The sequence below is a fragment of the Staurois parvus genome, unplaced genomic scaffold (assembly GCF_062004578.1).
Source record: "Staurois parvus isolate SC_StPar_1 unplaced genomic scaffold, SC_StPar_1.0 ptg000636l, whole genome shotgun sequence".
NCBI classification, from domain to species: Eukaryota; Metazoa; Chordata; class Amphibia; order Anura; family Ranidae; genus Staurois; species Staurois parvus.
The window spans coordinates 6,645,253-6,668,456 of record NW_028318432.1 but is presented as its reverse complement, the minus strand read 5'-3'; the positions used below and the strand labels follow the sequence as shown (position 1 = coordinate 6,668,456).

Below are 23,204 nucleotides of genomic sequence, written 5' to 3'. Positions count from 1 at the left end.
ATGGCACCGATTTGGCTATTTTTCTTAAACATTTGGCACTCACCATTAGCTATCTAGTAGTTTTAAAAACTAGTACTGTTAATCTTAACTTAGTTTTTCAGTTTATACTCCTCAACTATTGCTACTGACTCTAAATCTTCATCAGGCAAAAATGTTCTATAGTGCAGGGGTGTCCAACCTTTTGACATTACTGGGCCACATTGGAAGAAGAGGAATTGTCTTGGGCCAAACATAAAATACACTAACGCTAAGGAGAGCTGATGAACAGATAAAGTTGGTCAGATCACAAGTTAACGATCACTGATGTAGATTATGTACCTATCAGAGTAAAGAATGTTTTTTTTGTAAAATACTTTATTATAAAAGTAAAAGAGGACAACATAGAACTAGTGTGATATTTGACACTGTTTTTAATAAACTAACACATCAATATTTGGTTCTATTGATGTAGTAGCAATTCTCAATAAATTCTCAATGTGCTCATCAGATATTTTAGTTCTAATCTTGCCCATTGTGTGTTTCATTCTGAAAATAGTTGCTGACAAATATAGGTGCTGCCGAAAACTGATGACATGAATAGGGCATGATTGTGAAGAGTGGGATATTCTTCTTTAGGGTGATAAAACTTAAAAAGTCCAGTAAAGAGACTGTGAAATTTTTTTCTTTGGCTGCGTGTGTCCGCTAAGTGTAAACGCATTTTTACAAAAAGTTTTAAAAAAAATCAACATTTTTAAGTAAGCTTATGATTTTGTGTTGGCCACATTCTTAGCTGTTTTGGGTCATGGGTTGGACAAGCCTGCTATAGTGTGTATGTCAATTTTTATTTACTGTTTTTAATATATTTTTTGAAAATTAAAAAAAACATATATTGTGTATCCTAGATTGCCTTAAAAAACATATAAGTACAAAATATTATCAAATGTCAAAAACAACATGAAGGCAATTATGTCTGTGGTGAAAAAAATGTTGACTTGGCTAAACAGATGAAGTGTTCTTGGGTGTCAAAGAAGCTCCTCTTGCAAGTAACGAGGACTGGCAGAAAAACTGACACAGATACCATAACAACCGATTTGATTTCTTGCCTCATTTGACTAATTGAACTTGATTGAATGCTGTTAGTAAATGCTCCACTTTTCCATTGGCATTCTTTTCCCCATTTCTTTTTTGGAAATCAGATGTTGGGTGTATGTGTAAGCACATATAACTGTTGCATTTATATAATGTGCTTTGTAGTATAGAGTGATACAGACCTTCATAGTAAACCAATAACAACAGTATTCCATCAATGTACAGCAGTTACTTCACTTTGCTTTATCCTCATTTTTTAAGCCTGGTGGTTTGAGATCTGCTGACATCTTACTTATCACGCATCGTATAATTCCATTTTAAGTTGTGAATTTCCTGCATATTTACAGTATATGTTTTAGTCTAGACAGCCATCATCCAGTGTCTTCAAACGCTCCGAAAGCCTTTGAATCAGATCCATGAATGTTATCAGTGGCAATGAGCCTCCTCCTCCTTCGAAAAAGACTTTTTCATAATACAAGTGGCAAGCTTTAAACAAAAGGGGCATGCATAATAAAAATGCAAATGGCCTTGCTTTGCGAAAATGATAACTTTAAAGGCTTTTGTTGGGCGTTATCCCGAAGCCGCCTTACAAGGTAATCACCGTTGGCCCAGAGATTTAAAGGGAAAGGGCTCAATAGCACAAGACGCCTGCACGGCCCTCTGTGTGACAAGCATGCAAAGCCACGTTAATGTTCAGAATATGAATGACCTGCGGGTGGATGCAGCAGCACCAAGGAGAGAGCCAACTGTGCTGCTATCAGTGGGCCTGATGGACTCCATGCGGCTTCCAGGCTGAAAACTTCAGTGCTTTGACATGTGATGTGCTCCTTGTGACACTAGCTGCGCTGTCACAGAGGAACAGTACAAAGACAACAAGCCCCCCTCCCAACAAGAGCACTTCACAACCCCCCAGCACTGTCCGTACCACAAAACTCCCAGCTTTACCCTAGTTACGGTCTATATTTTTCTAAATAAAAAAAGCTCATAGGGGAAGTGTGGGTGTGCTAGGCCCAGCTGCCGTCCTGGACTCAGCCTCCATAATAAATTGACCTGAATGATGAGGCCATGCAAAACAGTATGATAGGCATTATCCCTGTCAATAAAAAATGCCCCCATGTGTTTATAGTCTTTGAATGTAATGTACTCGAGGCTTTCAAGAACTCCCTTTTTTTCCTCTCCCTCGGCCTTCATCCTTTTTTCCTATTCATATTTTAAATATGCAGCAGTATGCAGGAAACAATATGACGAGCATCCTAGATAATTATTACAGCTCAGCAGCATGCTAGAAAGCCTTTTTGTTCTGTGCATTTTTACAATAAAAAGAGTCTGTAATATTGCAGATCGTTTACCAATCAGAAGATGACCCGGAGAGAGAGCGGCTGCTGGAAGAAAATAAGGAGATGAGAGGAGAGATGGACGCTCTGCAGGACAAGGTCCTCCAGCTGGAACTGGTCCTGAAGGAGAAAGAGAAACGCATCCACTCATTAGGTACAAACTGTGCAAAAGAAAAAAAATTTTGTGCTTTGAGGTTTCCATAGCAATAATATTGGCTGTAAATTTGTCTTTTTTTCCAGCTGATGCTAACCATGAATATTAGATGGCGAATGGACATATGGATATGTTTCCACTGCTTAAGGCCAAATTCAAAACTTTGCATTGCAGTAATGTAGAAATTGTGTTGCAGTAACATTTCTTGCCTATACCACCCAAACCACATGCCCAACACACCACAATGCACAGATGTAAACCATTATGTTACACTTGAAAAAAGTTAGGTTGCAGTTGAAATAAAAGGTCCATTGTGGTGCGTTGGCAGGCTATTCAAAATGAACTGCAATCCAAAGTAATGCAAGGCATAATGTCATTAACATGCTTGCAATAACACACTGCAAATATATGAATCTGGTGTAATGGTTGTTTTTACATATATTATTTGTATACCCCTATCACCAGAGAATGTCTGACTACCGGTACTGAAATTTATTTCAGTGTTCAATTAAAATTTAGTAAGCTTGGTATATGGATAAAAATGTGTACAAAACTGCGGAATATCTTATCTTGTGCTAGGGTAAGTGAAATCTGAGCTCCCACCTGGGATGGTCACATGGTTCCTGCCAAAGAATAGACTGGTATTCAGGCAAAGCCAGCCAATCAGCAGCTCCGGCTCTTGAAGGGGTCCAAGTCCAAGGCCTTCTCCATCAGCAGACACCACACCAAGGATTGTGCATGTGACCAGCTGCAAGAAGGAAACTAGATTCTGGTTATTCTGGTTATTACACCACGAGATTGGCATGTAGGCAGGTGCAGTCCATATACCCGGCTGTAGGTGGTGCTTAACCAAAACGTCAATACAGAAGGGGAAGGAAGTCCCGGGGAACTTAATTCTTCGATGATTTCCTATGGTCACCTGTATGACTGGACAATGGTCCCCTTGTGACCTCCGCATCTTGGGTGAGGGCAAAGCTTACTTAAGTCCCTGGCCCCCTAAATTGGCACGCATTTTGCAAGTGGCTAGAGTAGGCACGGGTTCCCAATCTATTAGGGAAAGCACTTAGCTGCAGGGAAATGTTCCAGAGGAGTAGGAAAAGTGCAGGTACTATGTCTTCCTCCTTGGAGTAGCTCCCCTATTGGGTTGTAACTTTCATTCCTCCTCCTTTGAGCATCGCTCAAAGCCACAGGTCCTCTACTGTGAGACTTGTAAGTGGCACTGGACTGCTGTGCTCACCCGCTGGGTCTGATTGCACTTTGTTAGAACATTTTCAATACATTCAGTTCATTGCACTCTGCCTCTGCGTGTTCTCTACCCCTGCACACCACACTGCATCCCTGCTCACAGGCTTGTCAGCATTTTTAGAAACATTTCTTTTTTCAAGTTTGCTTGAATTATATATTATTAAAGCTGTTTTGAATTTGGTGTATAGGAGTATAGGCCTGCTTTTATCCATTGATGGAGAGGGAGTAGATACCTCTGGGATCAGCCAGTTCTTAAAGGAAACTTTCTTTCAAATGATCCCTGCCCCATTCTAAACATCTGGGCATTATAAAGATTATCATAGTAGTACCAATGCATAAGTGTGGTAGGGAATACGAAGTTCACCTGGGGGCAAGAACTAATGTGAAAGATTTCTTTACCATCTGTAATACTGTGTAAGACTGCTATATCAGAGGTCTCAAATGTACCTATGAGGTGGCTGTAGACAGATCGAATTTTTGTCCATATATAAATGTGTGTTTTTTGGTTTTTTTTTTATAATGGCAAGCTTTATTGTTTAATGCTGTGTGAATATATGCAAGCAGAAGGGCAAACTGAAGCTATGAAAATAACCACTGAACTTGCTCCCTGCACTGCACTGAACTGCTCTCTCACTAGCGTATTTCATACAGAGAGGCAAAGCAACTTCCTTCAAAGACATTTGATGCTAGCAGCAGAATCAACATTGTTAAATATTACGAGGTCTCTACCAGATGTACTGCAAAATTGAGCACAGTTTTTAAAATAATTTACATAGGTTGTTCAAATTTCACATGTTGGTTGAGTAACTCTTCCTACAGTATCATCTCTGTATACCTCTTCCTATCTAGAAACACTTCTTCTTTATTGAAGGCAAATTCCAGGCAGAAGCAACGGTCCGTCATTCAGTTCTTGACGAAGGAGGGTTGCAGGCTGTCTGACATCCACAGAAGGCTACAGAATGTCTATGGAAATGACACCATTGACAAGAGTCACCAATGGCAAGACATTGCTCTTGTCAACAGTATCATCTCTGTAAATTCTGTAGTAGCCTTCTGTAAGTGTCGGACAGCCTGCACACTTCCTTCATCAAGAACTCAATGATGGCATGTTGTTTCTGCTCGGAATCCATTATTTACTTGTAAAGAAGAAGAGTTATCATAGAGGAAGAGTTACTCTACCAACGTGTGAAATCTGAATGACCTATGTAAGTTATAAAATGTTAATGCCCACTTTTACATCACTTTTGGTTGAGCCCTCGTACTTATGTAACAAAGAAGTAGTAGAGCAAAGCAGAGTAACTCATGACATTCAATCAGATATTTCCATTTTAGGTTGTCAGAATGATAAAATAAGACCCATAGAATGCAACGGCCATAAGTATGATGATGAGTATATTGGCACTCTTTTATTCTATTGGTGTTCATATTCTGAAGACTAAAGATCCTCGTGAGACAAGTGAGAATGCTTTAAAAAATTTTATGAAAGCTGTAATCATTATACAAGAAAGTGGCAACCACTCAATCTATAACTGGCCTATACAGCAAGGTGCATATGGAAGGGCAATGCACAGCATAAACAAACAAAAGATTTCCCTGCACACTTACCGACCAGCCTGCAAAACAACTGAATTGGCCCTGTCTAACAGTTTGCATTAAAAATAGAGGGTTATGTTTGCTGTGATCATTAGTCTGGCCCAACCACCTACAGGTCCAGGTTTTAACAATACTTAGGTACTGTTACTGTATTAATGCCACCTTCGAAAAAAAACCCTTAAGATTCATGTAACTGACTCTTGTCAGATGAGATCATTAATCTGTGAAATAGGACAAGAACCATATTCTGCCCACATGTTTGTCATATGACTTAATGGGACTTCGTATCTTTTCATGCCAGAGCTATTCAGCTTCGGAGAACCACCTGCTAAAGCCCTTCGTATTTGCTGTGACTAACAGCGAGGATGTCCAGTATTGGTATTGATGAAAAGCAGGAGGTCCTCTGAGCCACACTTGGCTCTTGAACTTACTTCTTAATTTCCCTGCAAGCAGCCGGCCGAACAGCAGGGAAAAGACCTCGAATGTCAAGGGCGGCTTTGAGGGTCAGAGTGATGCCAGGACACTCGGCCACAAAGAACTGACCGGGTCTTCTGTGCCGACCTCTGCAGCGAGCTTTCAATGCTCAGCCACAGGAATCAGATTTCACGCTCTGCTATTTTGTTCTTTTGTTCCAGATCAGGATGTGGGCGCCATGAAAGTTAGAATGGAAGAGGACCAAAGGACCATTGAAAAGGTGTGACTTTTGACATTAAGTGATGGCTTTTTTACGTATGTTAATAGCCAGCCTGTAGCATTATCTCAATCTGTTACAAAACAGGCCAAAAAAAAGACCAGCGAACAAAACTGTTTTGTATGTTCAGATTGATGGCTTATTTGAAGGAGATGAAAAGTTGACAAGCAGCCTATCAAAGAGCGGTGCATAGAGAACCGGTTTATTACAGGGCTAACTACAACTGTATTATGCCATAGACTAGAGCAGGGCAATAGCCCATTAAATGAAATTATTACATTATTAGCAATGTGCTATCATTTAGCAAAAAGTGTAGGCTGCCTAATCAATTTATAATCAGCACAAGGTTTAGTGGCAAGGGACAATTCTGTGCAAAGTACCAAAATACAAATAAATTGCTCAGTACTCTTCTTTTAGGGTAGCTTGTTTGAAAGGTTCTGATTTAAAACTTGCTTCCAAAGCACAAAGAAAAGCAGAGGTCTCGGTTGCATTCATAGGAACAGTCAGGTAGTATATTTTATGTGTTTAATAAGTCATTTATCTCTTTTACTTAAAGGTTCAGTCCACCGAAAACTGATATTGCAGCAATAGAAAATTCAAGTACACGTAAATGGAATAGCATTTACTTTGCCTAAAGTACTGAGTCCTAAACAGTTGCAGTCTTTTAAACCTGACCTCCAGCTCTTCCTTAAGCCTTGCACAGGTGGAGAGCTCCTCTTCTGAACTGGAATTGTTAACTCTGATGTCACTGCACACTGTGCTTGTCTCACAGTGTGCATTAGAAGCTGAAGCAAGTCAGCCAATTTCTGGCTGCAGAACGTCCAGCATCATCTAATCCTTTCCTTTCTGGCCTGACAGTAACCTGTTTACTTTGCTTTGGTTTGTGGATGAAAAGGGAGCCTCTGTACAGAGCGCTTCCTGTTCATTCATTCTGCAGTGCAGCTGAGGCTTCAGAGAAAGGGACTGAGTAATCTATGAGCCCTAATATTTCACCAAAGCCCAGGGCTGTCAAAAAATGTAAATAAGAAAACTGTAAAAAATAATTTGAAAAACATAATTAAGGGCTCATTCTGAAAGGTACTCTGGTCTCATGAATGAGTGGTTTGTTCATGTGGCTGCAGCTGTCTGTTACTCTATGGCATTGGTGTCAAACTGGCGGCCTCCAGCTGTTGCCAAACTACAAGTCCCATGAGGTATTGCAAGATTGACAGTTACAAGCACGACTCCCAAAGGCAGGGGCATGATGGGACTTGTAGTTTTGCAACAGTTGGAAGGTCGCTAATTTGACCCCCCTGCTCTATGGGGACCCAGCGACTGTATGAATACAGCCACAGGTTCCAGTTTTACAGGTCTGCAGGTGTGTGTGAATGGCTCTGAATGTAAACAAATGAAGCAGCCACAAAAGACAAATGCTAATTCACTCTGTACAGGCCTTATGATTTCTAATGGCGGCCACCAGGCTAGGGAGAGAGGGGGTAGGGAGCCCTGTCAGGTAGGTGGTATGGGGCCCCATGATTTCTAACAGCAGCCCTGAGGTCTAGTACTGATGCTGGCTGAGCTCGCAATTGGTGTTCCAATTCATCCCAAGGTGTTCAGTGTTTAGGTTAGGGCTATGTGCAGGCCAATGTGTATGAAAATGAACATCTTTTCTGCGGTTGGGTCAGTTGGCATTACTGCCTGCTGTTATCTACAGGATGCTCACAAGGCCTTTGCAGTGAAGTGACTTTTGAAATTTGCAAATCAAATTTGTGAAATTTTAATGAGGAGCAAAGAAAACTGTTGAAATACCTGTTGGACTTAAAAAAATAAACTTATAGAATGGAAAAGAAAGATGGACCTTCTACAGAGGAAGGGGTTTGTATTACAAGCACTCCTGTATGGCATTTATACTGCTTAAAACTCTGGTGAATTTTTAAAGTGGACTTTGGATGTTACTGCTCTGTAAAAATCACAAATAAATAGAATTTGTTAAAATACTTTTAAAATGGAGGAATTTCAAAGAGTGAGTTTTGGAATTGCAATTGTGAACCGAATTTTAAATTAAGGGCCAGTTCATACCGCATGCAGTCCAGTGCATTTTTTCTTCTGTATAAAAAATGAATTGATAGTAGGTTACATGGTTTCCAATGGCATAGTTCACACCAATGCAGTCAGTTCCAGAAAAAAAAGTAGAACATGCTGCATGTTTTCTGCACTGAACTGTACTGGAGCGCAGTAAAATGCATCTAAAATGCACCGGAATACACATATCCTTATTTAAGTTGGAGAAAAAGAGAGTGTAAAAAATTAACCAGAATGCATCAAAAATGCACTGGAATGCAATAAAAACGCGCATACGTGAACGCTTCTGGACTGCGTTTCTATGGTGTGAACCAGCCCTAAAGCAATGTAGCGTTACCTCCATAGGGACTGCTGGTACTAACTGGTTCTTCCCTAAATGTACAGAGGCTGCCTGTCCTTGCAAGCACTAGTCCATTCACATCGACAGTGGGGTGTGCAGAGAAGTAAGTATACGGTTACAAAGTTAGGTTAAAAAAAAACATATCCATCAAATTCATCCTGAAAACTAAAACCAACAATTGATCCAGAGAAAGGCAAAAAAACACCCATTAAAGCATGACTCAATTTGCTGTGACGGGGAGAAATTCTTTCCTGATTCCCAAAGGCAGTTCTACAGTGTTATTTCTTATAAATATTAAGAGCCTTTGAATACTTAAAATGTTCCATGATTAATTAAAACAGTTCCTGATTCAGCCGCCAATGCTCAGTGGTAGGGAAACAAGAAATAAAGATCATTGTTTTTGTAGTTTAAGGCTTACTGCCACCCCCTCTAACCCCCACACTAGCCCATGAGGAACCATTGGTTCTAGGCATGTCTGTATCAAATACTTTGCAATATTTCTATATTGGTAATGTAAAATATAATAGTGATTTCTTTGTTTCAGATGTCTAGTGCTCAGAAGCAGCTAAAAATGGAGCTGGAGAGCGAAAAATCTGCTGCTGCCACTCTGGTAAGATGTGTAATCTTTAGTTCTTTACATGTCCATACTTGTGTGCTGTATACTCTGCACGTGTTTCACTTCATGCTCTTTAAAAGTACTGTGGGCAACCTTCTTGTAATGGCTGAAGAACTACTATTCCCAATGTGCCCATTCAATTCACAGGTTCATAAATTTATGAGAGTGACACTTGTTCACCTGAGTCTAGCCAGGTTTTATGTAAGTGATGAAGAGGGGTACAATACCTATTCTTATCATATATTCAGTATCTATTTTTGTTTAAAGTCCAGCTCTGACCAAAAAAAGTTTCCCATGCAGTGGGGCTGTGCCTGCACTGCACAGGTCAATTGCTCATTTTTGTCTAGGGGATTGGAGAATGCTTTTACTCACCTGATCATCTGCTCCACCAGCAAACGCTGCTCCCTTATGATCCGGCGGTGGACTGTTTCTGACATCCTCATGCCCAGAGCAGATCTAAGGGTGTAATGATGTCAGGAACAGTCCAACTCACAAGAACACTAGAGTGCAGGGAACAGGAGCCACAGGGACCAGTCTTGTGCAGGGAGAATCAGAGGATCAAGTAAGTATATTTCTGTTCTCCAATCCCCAAGACAAAAACAAGCAGTTGACCCGTGCAGTGTGGGCACAACCCCACTGCATGGGAAATCTTTTTTTTGCCCAGAGTTGGGTTTTAAATGACACTTGTAATAATACTGTGCAGAAGGACTGTAGGGAAGTAGGACACAGTAGTGACATAGTGGTAGACGGCTGAAACCACAGCATGCATCAGTAGACAAGGCTTCCATAACAACTGGGTGTATGGTGTGGTGGTCAACTATGGTCAGAAGGGTTTGGACCTAAAGAGCTGGCCAGGGATCTCTGATGTAGTTCAGGGTGTTCATCAGAAAATAATACAGGGAGGCAGGAGTAATAAATTGCTTCAAAAAGGATAGTTGATTCAAAAGGTAACCATAGAAAGTAGTTCCACAGTGGGAAGAGGAGAGATAAAAAAATTTACTTACATCTGCTGAGGCTGCGGTAACCAAAAATGGTGGGAAACACGCAACCTTTCAAATGCACAGGTGAAGAAAACCTGTCTCTATGCAAGATCAAGGTGGTCGCTCTCAGTGCCATGGGGGTACCATCCTATGTTCTCTGCAGGGTTTTCAGGTGGGTATGAGGAATAAATAAGTGCAAGAGGAGTCTGTGAAGGAAAGCCCATCAGTGGTCCAATTGGCCTGAAATTATATGTCTAAGAATAGGTAGAAGTTGTCTTCCTCACTGAAACATCAAATTTCTTTATTTCACCAAATAAAATGTGGCTTTAAATTGATGTTTAGGTAAAGCAGGTGACTCCTACCCATTCTTAGACATAACTCAAGGTGCCTTTGCCGATTGGCCCACTGACAGGCTTTTTTCGCAGACTCATCTTGCACTTACTGCTTCCATAGCAGTTGGAAGTGTTAAATACTAGTGGTGGTCCTAGCTTTGCAAGAGGGCAAATATTAGAGTTACCATTTGCTGAAGAGGTAATTATTCTTGTTTTACATGCTGCTGCTGCTGTAATTTTTTTTTTCACTAGTGTCAGGGTCACTTTAAAAGAACTATAAGGTACCTTTAGTTGTGCCTTTGAACCTGACTTCATTCAACAAGCATTCCATGATTGGATCGCTCTAATATTATAGGTCTGGCATGCTTTGGTCATCACGCTGCTGTGCCTCAATCATCAATATAAAGCTACCCCAATGGATAATGGGATGACTGGATTTCATAGAAAGCTATTGCCAGTCTCCGTGGAAATCTTGTTTCATGAAAGTGGAACTGCATACATGATATACGTATATATTGGGGTGAAGTCTCTTAACTTTTCTGACACCTACTAACATTTGCACTTTATGTCCTGTATGCCGTGTAGGAATGTCTCCTGCTTTCCTTTTCCTGGAATCACAGACCTGCTTTTGTCTTTAGGTACAGAAATAATGTGCTTATGCCTCTTATGGCTTGAGCTGCTTCCCGCTCTGAGCAAATTTGCTGACACCAAAAGGTCACTCTCACTAGATCATCCACTAATGCCAGAAGGACAGTTTACATTGCATTCCTGGTTCCAGCTTTTCATTGATGCTGGCAATAAAAATTGTAAGGTGTGTACTAGGTACTATGGGTTTTCTCAGCAGTTGCACAAGATGCTCTGTGGGTGTTTGATGGCAGAAAAGAGACACACACAATCTCATTTTGAGGGATATCATTTTAGCTGAATATGATTTAGAGAGTTAAGTTATGCTTTAGAGCAGGGACCGCATACGGCCCCAGAGAGTTTAGCATGTGGCCCGGGTTAGATATCATGAAAAGATAGCAGCCAAGCCAGGAAACTGCACAGCTCTAGGGATGCCAGGGCTGCCATGTTTGCAATAGCACCAGCAGCAGGGATTGCAGGGACACCAGGTAAGTAAATGCTGCATTGTTGAATCTAGGGGGGGTGCTGGGGTGAGCTGTCCCCCAGATTTCAATTGCATCTCCCCAAAGTTCCCCACCCACAGCCTCCTCCCTCCACCTCTCCACAAAACACATACATAGGCCACCTTCACACTGGCAATTGGGGCAAGTGTGAATTATAGTAGTAGTTTCTGCTGCCGCTGCCGCTGCCAGCCCAATTCACTATAATGACATTTCACCGGCAGCCACACCTGTATCTGGCTCTCTACCCATCCAGTGATTACCTGTGGTGATCACTGCTGGATGCATTTTCTCTGCATCCAGCACCACAGGTGGCTGTGTAGAGATGCGAATATGTGCAGCTGTTGGTGTCCTGTCATTATAGTGAATGGGCCTGGTGGCTGCACCTAACTGCTGAGAGCTACAGTAGGAACTGATACTCACCTTCCCTTTGCTACCCTACTACTGTGTTTACCATGCAAGCAAAGGGACATACCAGTTGCTTCCAGGTATGGGAAAGCATTTAACTCAATCACAGGTACTTCCAGGTATGGGGAAGCATTTAACTCAATCACAGGTACTTCCAGGTATGGGGAAGCATTTAGCTCAATCACAGGTACTTCCAGGTATGGGAAAGCATTTAACTCAATCACATGTACTTCCATGTATGGGGGAGCATACAGTGATTGACCGTATAGGCATCCAGCACTAACACATGGGGAGAGAGTCCTGGAGCTTACACAGGGCTTTTTCTCATTGCAGGTGAATGGAGAAGTAGGGAAGGCAACTTTTACTAGCTACGGGGGCAACATTAACGTGAACCTGTTGCATAAAAATGCATGGACAAAGCACAGTTTATAGTTAATTTCCTGAAGGAAATTAATAATTGGTTAATTTCCTCATGTGCTTAAAGAGAACCTGCTACTTTGCATATTTAGGACAAGATACCAGGGTTTTTTTTATAATTTACCTCCTTTACTACTGATATTTCTTCATTGTATTTCCAGTACTCCCCTGCTGCGTCATTTGCATGCTGCAGTAGAAAGCACTGTGTATGCTCAGAGACGTTTTTGTGGAGCTTACACAGGGCTAAGGATCTTTCACTCACTCCCACATGACAGTGCCCAGGGCTGGTGATTGGCCATATGCATGCTTAGCAGGGCATTATCGGAGGTGAAGGAGAGGTCCATATATTCACCCATACCTTGAAGTACTGGGTATTCCATGGGTATCTTGCCTGATTTACTGCAGCTTACACTGCAGGTGAATGGGGAAGCAGGAAATTAAAGGGAAGCAACTTTTACTATTGTGGAAGTTTCATTAAAGTGAAGGTGTTGTATGGCCATGTATGGACAAAGCAGTGTTTCATTTGAAGAGCTCATGCAGACACGTTTGGGGTGGTCCATTCAGCAGATTGAAAACTGTGGCACCAATGTACCCAGATGCTGTAGCCCACGCTCATTCCTGTGTAATCTAATAGTACAATCTTTTTCTGCCTTTTGAGTCATGGAACAGTCATGGGGGGCTGCAAACAAGTCTGAGCACCCCATTTTGACTGCTTTATGTTTAGAACCTTACATGAACAAGAGAGCCTTGTTTTATGCAGTCAGTTTTTCTTAGTTCAAACAAGTGAGCTGAAAGTAATAATTCATAACTCTTCACACCAAGAAAGCAATGTGCCTATTGATAGCACGGCTTCCCATCCTACTGCTCCATTATCTGAGCAGTCTGCAGCTCGCTCTTCCTCGCAGCATCAATAAAACTGCTTTTGTTACACAAGCAGCCTGTCTTGTTTATCACAAAATAAAACACAGCTTGGTCCCAACATTCATGCATGTTCGGCATAAGAATATGACACCACTGTCGTTGTCACCAAATCCCACCGTCTTTAGATATGTAAAGAGTCACTTCCATGCCACTTGTCAAACTCCGTGCCAAGTCATGGCAACTATTTGATTCTGCTAGGCTCTGCCTTGTGCATTGTCAGGTTTAGAAATTCATGAAAAACGACACTTCACCACTACAATAGGGCCTTTCTATGAAACCCACTGGTGAGGGCATACTAGCAAACATAAAGGGTTCTGTGGCATCTTATTGCGCTCAATAATGAGATAATGAGAAGACTGTTGGCATGTTGAATCCTTGCTAAAGCTTAAATTCTATTGTTGCCAAACAAACAAGCAATACGTTTTTTAGGAGCTGTGTTGCAACCACTGCAATTAAGACCATTATGAATTTGAAATTCTGCATTTTAGAATTATGGTTATTTTAGTGTCTTATATTTTTTAAGCATATTTTTACGTATGGATGTTGATTTTGCTTGATTTTGTAGTATTGCTACTTTTTTTTTTTTTTCTTCTAAAGCTGCTTTCCACTGCATCGATCTGTTGGTTATGGACACTTGCTGGGTTTCTATTTTGTAATCTGGATATTCTCAAGTATATCACTCAATCTGTTAGATTGTGTGTTTGTAAATATATACAGTATTATGTGTGTGTGTGTGTATATATACGAGGAGCATTCAAGTCAAACCAGGACTTTTGAGTTTATATAATAAAAATTTCAAGGAGTGGAAACTGCATTTATTTTTTATATACTCCCCTAATATTATTATTATTATTACATCGAGTTTATATAGCGCCAAAGGATTTGCTCAGCGCTGTACAATAGAGGGGGGGGACAATACATGAAACAGTACAGCAACTACAAACAGCACACGAGGGGTTAGAGGGCCCTACTCTTTCGAGCTTACAATCTAGAAGGGAGGGGGTAGTGGTACAGGAGGAAATGAATGTGGGGGATGGAGTGGTAGGAGGAATGAAGGAGAACGGCTGTTAGGTGAGGGTGGGGTAGGCTTCCCTAAAAAGGTGGGTTTTCAGGGAGCGCCTGAAGGTGAGGAGGGAAGGTGACAGTCTGATGGATTGGGGTAGTGGGTTCCAGAGGATGGGGGAGGACCTGGAGAAGTCTTGCAGTCGTGCGTGGGAGGAGAAGACCAGGGAGCAAGATAGAAGGAGGTTCTGTGAAGAGCGAAGGGTACGGGTAGGGTGGTACCTGGGAATCAGGTTGGTGAGGTAGTTAGGGGCAGTGTTGTGATTGGCTTTGTAGGTCAGAGTGAGTAGTTTGAATTTGATGCATTGGGCTAGGTAAGAGCATCAGGATAGGTAAGAAAGGTAGTTAGGGGCAGTGTTGTGAAAGGCTTTGTAGGTCAGAGTGAGTAGTTTTAATTTGATGCGTTGGGCAATAGGGAGCCAGTGGAGGGATAGGCAGAGGGGGGTGGCAGAGGTGGAGCGGTTGGTGAGGTGGATGAGTCTAGCCGCTGAGTTCAGGATGGTCTGAAGCGGGGAGAGCCTGCACTGGGGTAGGCCGGTGAGGAGGTTGTTGCAGTAGTCGAGGCGTGAGATAATCAGGGAGTGTACTAGTAGTTTAGTGGTGTCTGGGGTAAGGAAGGAGCGTATCTTGGCGATGTTGCGAAGGTGGAACCTGCATGTGTTTGTAAGTGATTTGACAAGAGTCCAGAATGACGCCAAGGACATGGCTTGCGGGGCGGAATTGATGGTGGTGTTGTTGGTAGTGATGGATAGGATACACATATCCCAGCATTTATCTAATGCCTGGAAACACTCCTTCAACGCAGTACAGACTTCAACTCTTCTGTGTCGGTCAAAAGCAGAAAGCTGTCTTGGTACCTATTGACAGACAGACGGCTATCTTTGAAACGTTTACACCATTCAAGTGTCTGACTGAGGCTGAGCATCTCATCACTGTACTGTGCTTGAAGTCTTCTGTAGACATCTGTGGGTTTTATGCCTTCGATCACAAGAAACGTCATCACCACACCCTGTTCCATGCACGCACTAACACGGTTGTCTGCCATCTTGATTAATAGTCTCTGGATTGGCCCGTGACATGTGCGCCGCCTATCAGTAATAGGACAGACTTGCCGCCTACTACTGCATGTACCGCCACGCTAGCATCCCTTTTTATACCTGTGAAATCAAAAGTCCCAGTTTGACTTGAATGACCCTCGTGTGTATATACAGTGGATATAAAAAGTCTACACACCCCTGTTAAAATGTAAGGTTTCTGTGATATAAAAAAAATTAGACAGATAAATCCTTTTTCCAACTCGGTGATTCTGTTTTTGAATTTTTTTATTTTTTCTGATATGTTGGTTTTATATCTTTCACATGGATGTTATAAGTTACACTGAGTAAATACAGCTGGATAAAACAAGAACTGTGTCTGTCTTCATTTCAGGCTGCAAAGCAACAAAATGGGATTATTTTTAAGGAGGGGGGGGTGATTCTCTTTTATACTCACTAGACATTCAAAATAAATGTATTATATGAATTAAAGTATCAGTCTATAACAGTGGTCTCTAAACTGCGAGGCATTATTCCTGCCCTCGACACCAACAATGGGGCACTATTCCTCCCAATGACACCAACTTTTTCTCTCCCTAATACCAAAGATGGGGCATTGTTTACATCCACTGGGCACAAAGTCTGGCACCCATAAAGTCTAAAGGACAGTAAACTGGCCCTTTTGCTTAGAAAGTTTGGAGACCCCTGGTCTATAAACTTTGTCAATGAGAGACAACACACTGACACCTAAAATGCTGTCTTGGGAAAGGTAAGACTACATTGTTCCTGGATCCTTGCTCTGATTTCCTAGAGCCATGAAGATTTGCAGGTTTTTACGTCCCTCAGGATGTTCCTAGTTTCCTTTTCTGAATGATCTGTATAATATTAAAATCCCTCGTTCCTGTTCTTTTCACCTAGGCATGTTGCCTGAGATTTTTAAACTAAAAAGTGAGTTTAGCTAGAATCAATAGTTGTTTTGTTTAATGTGAATGCCGTCATATTTATGTAAAGAAGAATTTCAGGCATGGTATATTTTAACAGCTTGGACCAATGTAACTATGTATATATCGTACCTGGCCGTTGCCCCTGGAAGATGGAAATCATTGAAGTAAAAAATGCTACTCCATTGATCTCCACTTGCTTCCGGGTCCTGTGCTAAGCGGCCGGCCTGATGCATTCAGCACGTGTGCCATTCAGAGAATGCTTTGCATTTTCTATTTCAGTAATTTTTATTGTTTTCCACAAAAGGAAAAAAATACAATAACAATAGTTTTTGGTATGCAGTGCACAAGCGTGCAAAAAACAAGAAACGTGTTTGACCGCTTCCCCTCCACCATATAGCAGAAGTACTGCTACAGGGCGGCAGGGCTGCGCAAAATCACATATATATACACGTGATTTTGCATTTCTGGGTAGGGGCATGCGCGAGCCGCCCTACCCACGCCGCCACTGGTGGCTACAGCTGTCGATCACCGGAGATTACTCGCCAGTCCCCAACGATCGTCGAGGAACACTGACAGGGGAAAGGTCTGTATGTAAACAATACAGATCTCTCCCGTCAGCACCAGCATGCTGCTTTGTATTGCTCTGCATAGCAGAGCAATACAAACCAGCTTGCTTTTCATAGTAAAGCACACATAGTAAAACACACACAGCACACAGTTAACCCTTTGATCATCCCAGATGTTAACTCTTTCCTGCCCAGTGCCATTAGTACAGTTTCAGTGCTTTTATTAGCACTGATCACTGTATTAGTGTCACTGGGGATGTCAGTGACATTTAGTCAGTTCCCCCCAGTGTCAGAATGCCTGCCGCAGTCCCGCTATAAGTCGCTGATCGCCGCCATTACTAGTATTAGAAAGAAAAAAATAAAATTCCAGTATATATACCGATATATATATATTTATATATATATATATATATATATATATATATATCACATTTTAAGCGCTATAACTTTCACGTAAACCAACTAATCTACATGTTCTTGGATTTTTTTTAGCAAAGACATATAGCAGAATACATTTTGGCCTAAATGTACAAAGAAATAGATTTTTAAAAAAATTTTTTTACTGCATATGTTTTATAGCAAAAAGTCAAAAATGTTGTTTTTTTTTTTTCAAAATTGTCAATCTTTTTTTGTTTATAGGGCAAACACTTAAAAACGCAGAGGCAATCAAATACCACCAAAAGAAAGCTCCATTTGTGGGAAAAAAAGTACTTATTTGGGTACAGTGTTGCATGACTACACAATTGTCAGTTAAAGTAACGCAGCGCCCTACACAAAATGGCATGGTCAAGAAGGGGGCTATATCCTCTGGAGGGCAAGTGGTTAAACCATGCAGAAAAGGGCTTAGAAATATAGCGATTGACAATATAAAGCTAAATCAGACAAAAGCGACCTGAAAAAGAAGACCCAAACAATAAAAGTTGGCTCAACAGAGACATTTCTGGGTATGTAGCCCGTCTGATATCAATATACAGATATAAGAATGTTAACACGCCACACAGATCAAATAAGGCAATGAAGTATTCATCTAAGTGCAAAGCCGCAAATATGGAGGTAAAAGAAGGACAGAAAAAGGGAGAGTGAAGTGAAAGGGGGCAAGAGGGAGATACCCACCTGGGGGCCCAGTCCACCACTATTCAGCTGGTAATTGTAGATAAGAGAGCCAAGGATTCCAGACTTTATCAAACTATGATTGCCTATCTCGGAGCGTACTATTTTTTTCATTAAGCATTATCCAAGTCAGTTGCCGTTTCAGCAAGGAAAGATCCAGGGCTCTTCCATGCAGTGCCAATAGCTATCTTGGCCACCAGGAATATAAAGTGAATTAATATTTGAGTGTGCTTGGGGATATCTTCAGCTGGCTCATTAAGAAGAGCTGTCCTGGCAGTCTATGTGATATTTACCATGGTTACTGAATAGATCAGGAAATGTCCAGAATTGTCTAACTTTGGGGCATGTCCACCACACATGCAGGACTGTTCCCAATTTGCATTTTCTTAAGGAATGCAAAGCTCTTTCTGATTGAACAAGGTGGAGAAGAAGGGTGGTGATGTCATGCTCTCTACATCACCCAGTCAGCAATGCTTTGCAAAGAATTCTGTGAATGGCGCATGTACTGAGTGTCCAACCTTTTGAGTTCACAGTGCATCAGGCCAACTGCTCAGAACGGAAGTCGGAAGCAAGTGGAGATCACTAGAGTAGTGTTTTCTATTTCACTGAATTCTAGCTTCCAGGGGCATCAACCAGGTATGGTATATACATACTGTAGATACATTGGCCCATACTATGTAAAAATATGCCATGTCTGGAATTCTTCTTTAATCGCTGATCAGCTGGTTTACATCTTGGGAACCCCTCTATCCTACCAATCCTATGTAAAGGGGAGTCCCTTTTAGACAGTTGTCCCCAATAGATTGTTTTAACTGGTAATTTCTGTATTCCTCATTACTTTCTGTACTGGTTACTATTGTCACTGGAACAGAAATTGGTAGGAAATACAAAAATAAAAAGGGCATATATCCTTAGTCGGGACATAGACAGCAAAGGTAACCTCACAAGGGCTCTATTCCTTCCCTGATTTATTCAAAAGAAAATGAAAATTTTCCTTGGAATTCATAAAGAGTATCATAGCAACCATTGGGGCCTCACAGGAAGAGCAGACAGGGCTGGAGGTTCCCGGAGGAGAGCACTGGCACGTGACTGGAGAAGAGGAGGTAAGAGAGCAGGTAAGTATAACATATTTTTTATTAAAAAAAAAGTTTAAGTACCACTTTAAATTTGACCTTTAATCCAACAAACATCTTGCAATAACTGATAGTTTTTTAATTCCAATCATTGCTTCATATAAATAGTGTGTAACTATTAGTAAAATAGTTTTTTTCTATTTACAGCTGCATCAGCAAAAGGAAGAAATGGAAAATGTTCTGAAATCAAAACTGAAAGAAAAAGAAAAAGAGGTACATTCTAAAACTCTATATATTTAAAGTAACTGCAAAATGGAACTATATTTCTAGAATTGGTCAGTGTTTCCTGAGAGGTTGAGAAATCAGCAGGATGCAGATGACCAAATAGGACATCAGAGCCATGGGGCTTACTTATTAAGGCATGGCGTAACCTACAGTGCCAACACAATATGTCTTTCATTGGTCTGACCATAGTAAATGGAAATCAGATTAGTTACTTATGAGCTCTGCAGTTTGTATATCATCATTAGTGCCTTACTTTAAAAGCCTGGCTTCCTCAGTGTTGTATGCTCAAAGATTAAAGATATTGCAGTTTGTTTTCAATGAACATTGTAAATCAAATACACAAATTAAAACACGCTTTATATAAATGGTAAAAAAATCAAATACTCAAACTGTGCATATACAGTAAAACAATAAAATAGTCTCTTACATAATATATCAACACAGCATAAACTCAAACTGCTCAACATCATATTTCTATAAGGAGAAATGATCCATTACGTACTGTATAAGTACAAAGTATAAATTATAAGTATTTTGGAGACATAAATAACTATGAAATATTTAAAAGAAATCTTGCCCCTGTATAAAGCTTTAGTAAGACCTCATCTAGAATATGCAGTTCAGGTTTGGGCACCATTCACAAAAAGGATGTTAGGAAACCTGAGACAATGCACAGAAGGGCAACCAACCTGATAAGAGACGTGGGGGAGCTCAGCTATGAGGAAAGATTAGGTGAACTGAATGTATTCTCTCTTGAGAAGAGGTGTGTAAGGAGGGATATAATTACTGTGTAAAAATACATAAGTGGTCCAATATAGTAAACTTGCTGCAAAGTTATTCACTTTAAAGTCATTAGAGAGGAAAAGGGAGCACACTGTGTTCGTCACAGTAAGAGCTGTGAAAATGTGGAATAGACACCCTCAGGAACAAGATCTAACCAGCTCAGTTTATTGTTTGAAAAACTAGACTGATTCCTAAATGCGCAGGCTAATATCTAAATTATTAAATGGACAGGCTAATAACATTTATGAGTAATAACACCAGATACTGTTGATCTAGGGAATTATCAGATTATTTTAGGAGGAAATTTGCCTTCCTCTGGAGCCACTCTGGATAGAGGGTTTTGTATATGTGAGTTTTCAGTTTAGTTATTTAGGTACTTTTGTTTTCTTTTGGTTCAGTTTGATGAGCTTTTGTCTTTATTTAGCTTCAATTTCTATGTAACTATAAATTTGTTATTTGTTTATTATCATCAGTTCTTATAAATTGAATATTGTATTTCCATTTCTAGCCAACAGATGGAAATGTAGGCTTCATTTTAATTGTTTACCTACCTACTTTTAGCTACTCTGTTGGGCAAAAAAGCCTGTTGCTCACAGAGTTCAGTACCTCAAACTAAACATGTACACAGAACTGAGTGAGTCAAAGAATTGACCTATTACCCTACCTTGCCTTGCTTTTCAGATGGGAGTTATTGGCTTTCAATCAGGTGCAAAGAGCCTAAATGTAAATAGCTCATGCTGTACACTTACAATGAATCCTGAGTCATTGGTGTACCAAACTATGATTTTACATATATAGTAAAAAGCAGACATAAAACATCCATTTAAAAACATATCCTCTTTAAAAACATTCAAAACTAACCTAAAATCAGTATAGTTTCTGCTTAAAGTGTTCTTTCATGCTTGCATCCAAACACCTACTGTACTTTATATTTGTAACATGTTCTCATTCACATACCATTATAAAAAAATAAATATAAATTGCTGCTTACATTTTACTTGCTCTTTTCTGAAAACTCCACAGCTGAAGTGTTCAGGCTTTTGAGTTAATGTTAACCATAATTAACCCTGTATACATTGTGCTGGCAGATCCCATTATCAGTTGTAAACTAGATTTGAACACTGTCTATCCTAACAAATGGTTAAAGCATAGTCAAAATAAAAGCACAATATTCAGTACATGACTTACTATCAATGTGCTGTGTACCTTGTTCTGCTGGCTCCTTGTTTCTTTGAAATTGTCCTCCATCGATTCCCACCTAACCCTGTCGCTATAATCATCCAATGTAGTAGGTGTTAGTGTAATTGATGGAGCTGTCACTTGCACTCATCAAGAGTGCCAAACTATGCCTGCCCTTTCCAACCCTCTCTTCTATTCATAAAAATCAGTACTACAGCCTCTATGGATGAAACACGGTGTATGAATGGAGGGGCAGAGCTAACAATCATCCAACTGTCCTTTATTTATTGATTGCTTATCATTCATAGACGTTTTAGTACTGGCCTTTGAGAGGATTTTTGTATATATGCACACTATATAGCCATAGGAATGAGGACACCCCTGCAAATTATTGAGTTCAGGTGCACAAAGCCAGCTCCAAAAAAGGTATATTTGATGACTTTGGAGTGGAGGAACTCAAGTGGCCTGAATAGAGCCCTTAACTGAATAATACTGAAAACCTTTGGAATGAATTGGAATGCCAATGTTGAGCACAGTCTTCTTGTGCAACATCCGTGTCTGACCTCACTAATGCTCTTTTGACCAAATTATTATTATTATTATTATACAGGATTTATATATTGCCAACATTTTGTGCAGCAAACACACTCCAGATCTTCTGGAAAGCCTCCATAAAGAGTTGAGACTTTTAAAAGGGGAGCCAATTTCTCATGGTTTTGGAATTGTATGTCCAACAAGCTCATATAGGTGTGATGGTCAAGTGTCCACACACTTTTGACTGTAAGTATGCACATATAGCATATATAGGAATTATTTCCCTAGTTTGTTAGAACTTGTACTTAATGCAGAGCTGTTTACTCTTTGTATCAATCACACTTATTTCCAGAAATCATGACACTTGGTGGGAACCAGACACATGGTGTGATAAGACAAACGTGTTACTGTTTCCCTAACAAATAATAGACTTATAACCGGGTAAATATGTTACTAGTGGATTGATATTTCTGAATAACACTTCATGCTCATTATGATAATGTGTTTCATCCAACCAGTTATCTCAGGACTAATTCACAGTTCCGGCAGTAAATTAAACATTTGAAATGCAATAGAAAGACTGGAATACTACATTATACAGTGTGTTTTCTAAAATATTGAGCTGTTAAAATATATATGTTGCCATACTAATAAATAGAAACTTAAGCTAAAACCTTTTTGCTTCTGATAGGCCTTTATCCTGTATGATTATGTAGACAATATTAGTAATATTCATTTTGATAGCAAAATTTTTTCAAAGCTGAAGCTTTTCCTTTGTATCTGCTGCACATTATTATTAACAATTGAGTCTGCCCATCATAGTGCTGGGCCAATAGAAATGGGTTAGATCAGGGTTTCGAGGCAATGGTTTTGATTTACTAAAACTGGAGAGTGCAAATTCTGGTGCAGCTCTGCATGGTAGCCAATCAGCTTCTAACTTTAGCTTATTCAATTAGGCTTTGACAAAAAAACCTGTAAGCTGATTGGGTTCTATGCAGAGGAGCACCAGATTTTGTACTCTCCAATTTTAGTAAATCAACCCCAATGTCATTATTCTAATATGGCTATGTAGTCATTATATGTCAGTGATGTCACAAGAATCTTCACACATTCACTAGCAGTGTAACAGATCCTGCTGCAGGTAAGAGCAATCACCTCTAGATGCTTCCACCGCTCTCCCTTAACTCCCCCAAAAACCTATTTTTTCCCCATATACACACATAATTCCAACTGTCTTCTGAACAGTTCAGTGACATTTTGTGTTCTTTCTTTTTACTATGGCACTGTAGTAAATGGTGTAATTCAGTGAGTGCCATTCAATGCATAAGTACTGTGAACTATGAAGGGTTT

At 40.3% G+C, this 23,204-nt stretch overlaps 1 protein-coding gene across 1 annotated transcript in view; it reads left to right on the top strand.

Annotated features, from left to right (window-relative positions):
* Positions 1-23,204, top strand: part of CUNH10orf67 (chromosome unknown C10orf67 homolog) — a 196,609-nt gene that overhangs the window by 65,241 nt on the left and 108,164 nt on the right. Inside the window, exons 6-9 of the mRNA XM_089693700.1 lie at positions 2,409-2,556; positions 6,030-6,088; positions 9,031-9,096; positions 19,281-19,346. Coding sequence (XP_089549826.1) covers positions 2,409-2,556; positions 6,030-6,088; positions 9,031-9,096; positions 19,281-19,346 — 339 coding nt within the window. The remainder of the gene's footprint in view (positions 1-2,408; positions 2,557-6,029; positions 6,089-9,030; positions 9,097-19,280; positions 19,347-23,204) is intronic.